Below are 10,868 nucleotides of genomic sequence, written 5' to 3' on the forward strand. Positions count from 1 at the left end.
ATAGCTTTAATCCTTTTAGACCGTGCTTCCATTACAATGAACATCATGTATTTTCTTTCATTTTTTAATGTTTTGTTGTATTTAGCACTATTTGAGAGCTGTGGTCCATCAGAATAGACCGTAAACAAGCCAATGAATGAGTTTATTAAAAAAACAATGAAACAGTAACTTGGCCCCTTAGCTGCCCACTGCACTGAAAAAACAGTAGTTCTAGAGTAATCCATCCAAAGTAACAGCTAGTTTTTACTAATTTAATGTGATTTAGAATACTTTGTCATGTTTTCTTTTTTACTGTTTAGGGATGGTTAATAAAACAAAAAAAAGGAAATTACAAAAAATATAAAATATTGCACACAGGCTTCCAACTAAAAATATGATCTAATGCAAATAATAAAAATAAAAAATGAACTAGTTTAGTTAATTGGAGTTATGTGCTATATATGTTTTCTAGTAGAATATTAGAGTCTTCTTTTCTGTGCATTACAGACAGAAAACCGCATTCTTCCTTTTTTTCTCACTGGAGATAATTCAGGTCTGAAAGGGTTAAAATTTTCTTTAATATAAAACTTTCATTAAAAGAATGTAAACTGAATATTAGAACAGAAAGTAACGTTTATTTAATGTTCTTTGCGACCAGAAAGGATTAATATATTCATTAATAATAAATGTTTTTGTTTAAGCAAAAAATATACTATTGTTCAAAAAGTTGTCATTAATAATGTTTATTATTTTATTAATATATTTTTTACGTTCTTATAAGGTCTTGTGAGGTCTTCTAGACTACTATAAAAATTTATTAACGTTTAGCCAACGTTTGATAATAAATAAGGACTATTTTAATTTAGGTTCGAAGCTTCCCATTTTGATTGGTAGCTAACAGCTTTAATCATCTCGTTCGTCCAATCGTCGCAGCTGAGGGCGGAGCTTTGCTGCTCATAAATTTACCGCCGTTTGGTTTGAGCTGTCTGTAATGAGGCTGAGTGATTTATCCACCCGCCGGCGAAGTTCTGCTGCTCTGGGAAAAACTTCTCCAGTGATGATTCCTGCTCGATTCTGATCCTCTGAATCTACAGGACTTCTCCACACCTTCTCCATCATCTCCACACCTTCTCCACACCTGTGTCACTACCCCTCCATGCCCCGCGGTGCTGCATGAGTCCCGTACCGGCCACTGTTGGGATGAAGGAGCTGCTGGAGGAGATGCCTGACTCCGGGTTCGGGTGCGCCGTGGCGAACCGCTTCGGGAAGCTTCTGGATGATGAGTCGGATCCGTTCGACCTGCTGTACCAGGCCCAGGCGCAGCAGGAGCGGAAAAAGAAGAAAGAGGAGCTGAAGAAGCCCCAAGCTGCTCCCAGCAGAGCCGGGAAGAAGGAGTCTCAGCGGGAGAGGAAGGCTCCGACTCCGACTCCGGCTTCGGCTCCGGCCCGACCTGCTGCCGGGGAGAGGGAGAGCGCCGCCGGGGCGCGGAGTGTAGCAGGTAGGGGCAGCGCTAGAGTACCTCCTCAGTCCACACCTCTCTAAACTAGCTCACTAACTAACTAGCGGTTACTAGCTGAATTCATTTCTTAACATTTGTTTTTAAGTTACTCTTGATTAAATCACGGTAAATTAACGTGGTTATTAACAACATATGAATGTTTTCTATAAGTAAAATATTAAACTCATATGTTGGATTAAAATATATATATTTTTTAATACGTGGCTAACTAACTAAGCTAGCTAACCTACTATTTTTTGACTGAACAACTCCATATTGTCTAGTTAGCAAGTAGGCTAAGCTATCTAATTTACTAAACCGTTAAATATCTCGTTTATTAACTAAACCTAAATTTCCTTCGGGATAAATAAAGTATCTCTCTAGCTCTCTATCTCTATCTATCTATCTCTCTCTATCTATCTCTATCTATCCTCTATCTATCCTCTATCTATCTATCTCTATCTATCTCTCTCTCTCTATCTCTCTCTCTCTATCTCTCTCTCTCTCTATCTCTCTCTATCTCTCTCTATCTCTATCTATCTCTCTCTATCTATCTATACCATTCTTAAACTGGATAAGTTACTTGATTAGCAATTAGCCAAGCTATGTTCAAGTTTAATTCGTTAAGGTTAAGTTGGTTAATTAAGCTTAGCTAGCTTGCTAACAAAATAACTATTTTATGAGTTTTATTCAGCCACAAATTAGCTTTGTTAGTTAGCCACATATTTAAAAAAACTCTTTAATCCAGTTCTGAAGTATTTTACTAATAGAATACTTTGTTGTGGGTGAATTTAACGTGATTTAACATTTGTCATCTCTAAAACCTCATACTAACCTAATTAAATTAATTAACTTAACTAGCTAGCTAGCTAGTTAGCTAGCTAGCTAGCTGAGGCCTTAAATAACTAGTTAATCTAAATGTAGCTTGTCTTTTAGTAAAATATTTCAGGACTCTATATTTGTTGGTTTTAAAATGTTTTTATAATACGTGGCTGGCTAGCTAGCTAACCTGCTAATAATGCTGATGCTAGCTAACTTGATATTTTTGGCTAAATAAGTCCATATAATCTATCTACGCTAGTTAGCATGCTAGCTAAGCTTAATTAACTAGCTAGCTAACTAGCAGTTTTCTGAACTAATTAGACTTTTTAATTAATGTTTTTAGATTAATTTTGTTTAAGCCATGTTAAATTTACGTGATTTATTCCCAACAGGTAAATGTAGTCTTAGTAAAATATTTTGGGACTTAAATTTGTTGGAATAAAGTGTTTAAAAAGTAACTTACGTGGGTAGATTAGGGTTAACTAAATAAACTAGCTAATCTGCTATTTGTTTGTGGAATAACTATCTACTTTATCTACTTTTTATCTACTTTAGTTAAAAAGCCAAAATAGTTAAATTAACTAACATTACTTAATTAGTGGTTTGCTAAACATTTGTTTTTAGGTTAATTTTGAATAAAAAAACGTTAAATTATGTTTGTTATTCCTAGCTCATAAATGTAACTGTTAGTTATTAGTAAAATATTTTAGGACTCATATTTTTCATATTTTTTTTAGTGTTTTTAAAATATATGGTTAACTAAGTTAGCTTTTCAATTTTAGCTTCACACAGTCAGAATGGAACTGAAACCTTATTGACCTTCCTTACTTTAAATATTTTTGTTTGTTTTTAGTTTTTGTAAAAATTGGATTACACATTGGTTACTAGATGTAAAAAAAATGGAGGATAACCCGTTTCTTTTTTTTTTCCTTTTTTTTTAAACTGTACCTAAAATAAAATTGGGTATTATTTTTTTAGATTTAGCCAGTCAGTCATAAAATGTAAGTGAGGGCACTTGCGTTCACCATGTTTTGAGGACCCATTTTTGTTTCCCTGTATTTTTTATTATTTTTTTAAACGAATGTGTCAATTGTTCGGGGTAATAATGGCAATGGCTTGATTAATAGCTTAAGAAAGGTGGTCATCTAGTCCTTAACTATTTGGGCTGGACATCTTGGCTGACTAGCTAATATTGGACTTACTTCGTGAATGTACTGTAAAATATGCTTCTTTGTGAATGCTAATGTTGAGCTAACTTGCTTTTTTTTGTGAACTTTCACAGGTCAGAAGCGTACAGTTCGTGGTCCAGCTGAAGAGAGGGTGGAGAGACGCGTGGCCTTCAATGAACCCAGGTTCAACGAGGGCAACGATTCCCTCGGGTACTCCATTGAGAGGCATGTTCTGTGCTCTGCAGTTTAAATGTTCTACATAGTAGACTGTGTAGGCTCTAACCATATCTGAAGTTCAGGGTGTCTGCAGCTCTTAATGGCTTAATTTCCCAAATTTGGTGTCTCGTATTTCACTTAAAACTAACACATAGACACTAAAGAAGAAATGACTAAATACCATCTTGTCAACCATGCAACAACCCGATTAACCACATCCTCATTGACTGTCCTGCCTGTAACCTTTTTATAAGACAATGTTACTACCAACAAAAAACACAAAATACCTCTTTTTTGGGGAAAAAAGAGAAAATCTGCAAGTTCTTATTGCATCTTAAACCCAAACACCTAATTTAATACGTATGTAGCGAGATATATTTTTCCTTATCGTGGTAGAACCTTTGAACATCTGTACTGTCTGGATGTGTAACACCAAAAATAGTCAAATATGTGCTAAAGTGGCAATAAAACACCAACCAACCATCCCCAAATTTAGTTTTTTTTTTTTTTTATAATTGTTTTAAACAGTAAGGGTCACAAATAACTGTGACTAACTTTTTTTTTATTATTGCCCCCTGTTAAGATGTCGTGCTCAGGAGTGTTGTAAATTATGATTTGAGACAATAAGATTTGATTGATTTGCTTCAGAATTTCTCCTAGTTTCTCCTTTTAAAACCATCATTACATTAAATGTAATGTAATTGTTTTAAAATGTATTAAAACTGTCAAATTACTAGGAGGAATTCTGAAGCACTGAGTGCTGTGTCTTATTTATTACAGAAAATTATATCAAAATAATATATTTTTTCAACCTTCTTGGGCTACCTAATATTTAAATGGTAGTTAATATAAATGTATTAATTCGTGTGAATATAATAACTAAACATTAAATGCGATAAAACTACCTTTCTTATTCGTAACTAATGAAGTAACTTGTAATCTAACTTATTATTTTTAAAATCAAGCAATCCATAGAGTATATAAGTTACTTTTTAAAGGAGTAATTGGTAATCTGACTACTTTTTCAAGGTAACCATACAATCACTGCTGATGGCCGTGAAATATACCCAAAATAAACAATATTTAAAATTTTGTGATATGTACAATACGATATGCCACACCTGTACTTTGAATAAAGTTGGTTGAAGGGTAAACTGTAAGGTGTAGAACACTCGTTACATTTGTTTCTAAACTTTTACCATGTGCGTAATCTCCGTTATAAATGTGAATATCTGTATTGCCATTGGCAGATATACACATTTTTTGCCCAGTGTGAACCCAAACTGTTAAGCTTTGCTCCCTGTGATTACTGTAAGTTGTCATTTATGCATAGAAATGTTGAATCTTTCCCTAATCCTGTTGCAGTTCTGCTTCTGATTCCAATCTGAACCCTTTCATAGGCCCTCAGAGCCGTATGACAGAGCTTATCGAGGGAGAGGAGGTGGAAGGGGGCGTGGTGCTCGAGGTGGTGTATATTCCAGGTCTGCTGATGGCTTCGATCCAAGGGGGAAGAGGGAGTTTGAGCGCCACAGTGGCAGTGACCGAGCGTAAGATCAGAGCGTCTTTACATTTAATTATTTATTTACCGTATTTATCACACTAAGGCGCAATGGATTATAAGGCACATTATGCAACACTAGTGAGGAACAGGGGTGTCTTTGTGTTTTCCTAATTCAGCTGTAAAGCTAAGTGAACAAAACCATAATTCTAACCTTTTCTTTTAAAGTCAGACGAGCACTGATACAGTTTATTTGGGTGACCTTCCATTAATTTAAAGTAAGCTTAGATGTCCAGATTTCTACTAAGGCTGGGTGCAGCAGCCTTAGCAGCTAGTTGCTAGCGACAGCCATCCAACATCAGTACACTGGGGAACCCGAGTGTTCTGGTAAGCCAGAGCAATATTAGCTAGAGGTTTGTCCCACGTTGCTTGTTTAAACATGGTATACACGCAGGCTACGGTCAGCTAGTGCTTAGTATGGTTAGCAGCTAATGTTAATACTGCTCCAGCCCCTGTGCTAGAGAACTAAACTGAAACTCCTGTATAACTCTGTACTTCAGCGGAGTGTCTTTACTGCTCCTTTAATACCCGACTGGTAGAATTCATACATAAGGCATGCTGATTTTTGGGAAAATGGAAGGAAGGACATTAGCCTTAGTGTGAAAAAATATGGTATTAGTTTTGTTTTTACTCTCCAAGCCAATGACTAGAGCTGAATTTCTGATCTTTTAACCAAACTCAATTTTATTGCTTTCTGTGAAGAGATGTAAATGTAGCCTAGCTTTGTTTTCTATTGCTGAGTTAAAGTTAAAATTTGAATTGTCTTTCTACCAGGAATGTTCGTCCTGAGGAGAAGAGGGGAGGCAGTGGCCCTCGCAACTGGGGGTCCATGAGAGACCATGTGAAGTAAGCCTCATGCTTTTAAGTCATTTGCTGTAAAGGAGAAATCCAGTGTGAGACTTGGGTTGCTGGAATATAATCAAGAGGAAGATGGATGATCACAGGCCATCCAACCAAACTGAACTGCTTGAATTTTTGCACCAGGAGTAAAGGCATAAATTTATCCAAAAGCAGTGTGTAAGACTGGTGGAGGAGAACATGATGCCAAGATGCATGAAGAAAACTGATTAAAAACCAGGGTTATTCTACCAAATATGAATTTCTGAACTCAAACTTTGAATATGAACTTGTTTTCTTTGCATTATTTGAGGTCTGAAAGCTCTGCATCTCTTTTGTTATTTTAGACATTTTTCATTTTCTGCAAACAAATGCTCTAAATGACAATATTTTTGTTTAGAATTTGGGAGAAATGTTGTCTGAGTAAAATGAACATTGTTGTTTTATTCTATAAACTACAAACACATACCTATGAATAGAAAAATCAGAGAAAGATGCTCATGCTTGCGCCACTGCTTGTTTCTTTTGGTCCAACAGTGCAGTGGCTGACGTGACTCCTGATGTGACTGAGGAAGTTGGTGAAGGCGAAGAAGCAGCAGATGCAGCAGATACTGATGCAGAAAACCAGTAAGACTGAAATATATCTGTGGAAATTGTTTAAATGAGAATCCATCTCAACCCTGGATGACTTAATAAATGGGTGGATGGGTACAAAAGAGGTCTGAGATGAGCTGTATCTCTGTAGGCCTCTTGAAACTGAAGAAGTAATTGAGGTTGCCATAGAGATGTCTCTGGATGAATGGAAGGCTCTGCAGGAACAAAGTCGACCCAAGGCGGAGTTCAACATCCGGAAGGCAGAGACCAAGGTCCCCTCAAAGGCTGTGGTGATCCACAAGTCTAAGCGTGCTAAGGCAGGTTGCTTGATGATTATATTGTTTAAGGTTTTATTAGCTTTTATTGGAAAATCTTCATTTAAAATGCTGTGTAATCCAAGACTAGGCTTGATCACTGTGTCTGTGAATCTGCTCCCATAATTATTTCAGAGTGGGTTAGTGTAATCTCTCTAATACAGGTGTTTCTGTTATTCCTTTTTTTTTTCAGGAGAATGCAAATGATTTGAGCGAGGATGATGCGAGCTTTCGGCGCCCTGCTAACGACATCACCTTCCAATTAGAGATCAACTTTGGCAGTCTGGGACGGCCGGCTCGAGGGGGTAGAGGAGGAGCGCGAGGGGGCCGGGGTCGTGGGGCGGCTGCTCCTCCCCAAAGATCACCTGAAAAGTTGCTTGGCACGGTAATTATTATATAAAGTTTCTCCCTATTTATTTGAATTGATTTACTTTTTAGTCTCAACATGTATAGGAGCAGTTTACCATATGGGGATTCTACTAATGCCAGGTTCACACTATATACGATTTTAGTCCAGTCGCAGATTGTTTTTTATTGATTGCCGACAAGAACTCTGCTCAGAGGCAATTTGGAGAACTACTGAAAGACTCTTGCTAGGCCGTTGCTGACTGATCACAAACCAGTCGTAGACGTCTGGCCAAATATTTGGCATGCTAGATATCTGACCCAGTCGGTGACTGGGAATCAAGAGCAGCAACCCACAGCCAATGGGATCACAGAGAAAGAGAACCACAGGACTAAAACACATCCCCTGCATTACTAGAGCTGTTAATGGCTCTTTTGGTCAGTATAATGTAAGCCTGGATTGCTAGTCCATGGTGAAGCTTATTTATTTCCGGCCTGGCGAAACTAACCCTGAAGCTGGCGTTACATGACATTTTTTTTTTACTTTTAGCCTCACTTTAGTCCTGATTTACAGTTATTGAGAGTCTGCTTGTTGGCTCTCTCCTCATCGACTGTCCAGCCCATAACCATATAAGAGAACTTTACTATCAAGAAAATAACATGAAGGACCTTTTTGGAAAAAACACCAGGGAAGATTTAAAAAAAATTATCGGATCTTAATCTTAAACATCAAATTTAACACATGTAGTGACTTCTGTAATCTTTGAATCAGCTGTACTAAGTCTACACATATAAAACCAAGTGTATGCCACAAATAGCCTAATCTTGTGCCGGAGTGGCGATAAAACCCAAACAACCAACTAACTAACTAGTTCTGTACAGTTCTAGAGTTCTATATTACCAGAGGAGAGTGGACTTAAACAGGATTCATGCATTTGTTAACATTAGCTACACTAACTTTAGCTGGATGAGTGTTGGAGAGATACTGTACTCTGTCCACAGAATTTAAGATTTAGTTATGTTATAGTAACTTCAGACAAAAACCTTTTTTTTTTCTTAGTCATTTTATGGATATCATCTTGGAAAAAGTAAGAAAAAATAAGATATACAAGTATCCCAAGATCTACTGACAATATCCATATCGTGTAAATGTTTCTTATAATATAATATACTTTTTGTAATATTTTGTTTAATATAAGTTTATCAAACTATTAAAATGTACTGCAAAATTGGTCTTGGGCCTACATTTTTAGCTGTCCTCACAAGTAGGAAATACAAATGAAGGGCATGACAAAGTAATCAATTTTTAATTTAATCAACCACTAAAATAGTCATTAGTTGCAGCCCTATTGTCTTTGTATGCATCTTGTTTTTAGTTTTGCTGTAGTTTTCCTGCTTTAGCTTTCTAGCTTAAGAGTGTTCTGTATTGTTTAACTACAATCCAGCTTGACCTGCTAGCTCAGTCTACCCAGTACTGAAATCCCAGTCTGATTCTGTTTAACAGACATGCAATGATGTAGAAGTCCTGCATCAGCTGCTCTAGTGAATTGATTTTAGGCTCACTCAGTTGGTGCTAATGTGACCTTTTAGCTGTGCAGTGTTACATTTTGATAAATTAAAACGTACATTGCAGAGAGTTGAATAGTGGAGTGTGAGGACAGGGTGTGTGAGCGTTTACAAAGTGCAGCTGAATGATCATTACGCGTAGACTTGCTGCATTGCACCATCGCTGAATGAGACTTTTATTCCCTCAGGCTCCAAACCCAGATGACCCTGAGGATTTCCCTGCGCTGGCCTAATGCAGCTGCTGCAGAAAGGGCCCCCTGGATCTAAGCTATGGTGCCAAACCGGCAGAAGTACTGATTGCCTTGCTCTGTTCTGGGTGAATCAAACTGCACTTGATGTAAAAAGAAGAATGTAAGATTTAAGCTGTTTGTTCGCTTATTCTCTGTGGGCTGCCTTTTTTTCAGACGCAACTGCAATTGTTACCTTTTGGGTAGGCCCCTTTTTCAGTGTGACTCTTCGTGTAGTTTTCACATGAAAATAAATCAAGCAAATACATGCTGACTTTGTTTTATTTGGTATAAACTGGGGAAAAAAAACTATTGTATGTCTGACCATGGTTCCATCAAAGCAGCAGTAAATGTAGTCTATAAAGGCACCCATCAATGGTCAGTGTGCTCAGGCTGCCACTAGAGGGTGCATTAGCACCATGTTTGGGTGTTTTAGTAAGCAGAAAATGCCAAAGAATTTTAAATAACTACCAAAAATATAAATGAACTGAGGATAAACTATTTAATTTCTATAAGGGTATTAGTATTTGGACTTGCCTGTTGCTTGTGCTGCTTCTAGGAGTGGTCTGTTGCACATATTGGGATTTTTAAACATTAGTTTTGAGGTTTTTGTACGCTGCATACTTTCAAAACTAAGAACACTCGCTCTTCTATTTATTGTCTTATATATATATATATATATATATATATATATATATAATATATATATATATATACACACACACACACACACACACACACACACACACACACACACACACACACACACACACACACACACACACACTTTAATACTAAATGGTTTATTAATTGTGTGGCTTTAGCAGGTAGTACACACATGGTAACTTACAAGTTTTGTCCAGTCATTTAAGCATTGTTCAATATTTTTTTTTCTACTAATTCATTTTCCCCTTCATATATCAAGACCTTCCTACATTGTTTAGGAGCAACAAACATGACTGGTATTATGACTAATTGGAAAAATAGCTCATCAGAAGTTTAACAGGGTATTTTATCATACAATTGAACTGTAAAACCAACCAAACAAAGTCCTATTTTAACATATTAGAAAATATTGGTTGAAAATACAAGCGTAATTGTCAGCCTCAAACTGTGGAGCATTTATTATTTATTTATTTAAGTTTGATTTTATTTGTTTAGCTATGGAGCTGACTAAAATGCAATACTGTTATAGTAAATACCACATTCTGACTCATGGAGATTAGTTCAGTGAAGATAGCCTAGTCTTCGAAAGCTGTTAGTCAATATTTATTTATTTATTTTATTTATTTATTTATTTATTTTTTTTGTGGATTAGGAATAAAGGAAACTGTTTTATAAACTTTAAGTTGGCTCGGAAACACGGGCTGATAATGTTAAGCTTATAAACGGTTAGAAAACTGTGAAGGTAAACACAAACACCTAATCCGGTGCTCTTTCCTCCTCTATCTGCTGCCTCTATCCTTCTCCCCCTTCTAAAGTGTCCAAATGACGACCAGACCAGACGACCAGGTACATGTAAAAAAAATATAATACTCTGATTTCTACGCATAACTAACAGAAGGAAAACAATGAATCAATCAGTAAGATTTATATTAATGCATATTCATTCATTTAATTGAATTAAAAAAAAAATATATATATATATATATATATCCCTTTATTCAGTGGACAGGCCTAAATCAAGCTCTACTTCAATATTCTTGATTTGGCTGCGATCAATGCATTCAGCACTGAGAATAA

General features: G+C 36.4%; 1 protein-coding gene across 2 annotated transcripts; it reads left to right on the forward strand.

The window, feature by feature from the left end:
- The first annotated feature begins 951 nt into the window (after positions 1 to 951).
- Positions 952 to 9,393, forward strand: zgc:103482 (IHABP4_N and HABP4_PAI-RBP1 domain-containing protein). Of its 2 annotated transcripts, none has more exons than XM_007240859.4 (8): positions 952 to 1,477; positions 3,582 to 3,693; positions 5,085 to 5,231; positions 6,017 to 6,088; positions 6,617 to 6,706; positions 6,825 to 6,990; positions 7,181 to 7,372; positions 9,087 to 9,393. In XM_007240859.4, the coding sequence occupies exons 1-8, from the start codon at positions 1,153 to 1,155 to the stop codon at positions 9,129 to 9,131; spliced, it is 1,149 nt and encodes a 382-aa protein (XP_007240921.3). In that variant the 5' UTR covers positions 952 to 1,152; the 3' UTR covers positions 9,132 to 9,393. The 2 variants fall into 2 exon arrangements, with proteins under 2 accessions (XP_007240921.3, XP_022531644.2); XM_022675923.2 differs by having other exon boundaries at positions 3,582 to 3,678.
- The last annotated feature ends 1,475 nt before the right edge of the window (positions 9,394 to 10,868 follow it).

This window comes from Astyanax mexicanus, chromosome 17 (assembly GCF_023375975.1).
Source record: "Astyanax mexicanus isolate ESR-SI-001 chromosome 17, AstMex3_surface, whole genome shotgun sequence".
Lineage (NCBI taxonomy): Eukaryota > Metazoa > Chordata > Actinopteri > Characiformes > Acestrorhamphidae > Astyanax > Astyanax mexicanus.

Coding starts and splice junctions, on each gene's coding strand:
- zgc:103482 (XM_007240859.4), top strand. CDS start 1,153: ATGAGTCCCGTACCGGCCACTGTTGGGATGAAGGAGCTGCTGGAGGAG. Junction 6,089..6,616: donor TCCATGAGAGACCATGTGAA/GTAAGCCTCATG, acceptor TTGGTCCAACAG/TGCAGTGGCTGACGTGACTC. Junction 6,991..7,180: donor ACAAGTCTAAGCGTGCTAAG/GCAGGTTGCTTG, acceptor TTTTTTTTTCAG/GAGAATGCAAATGATTTGAG.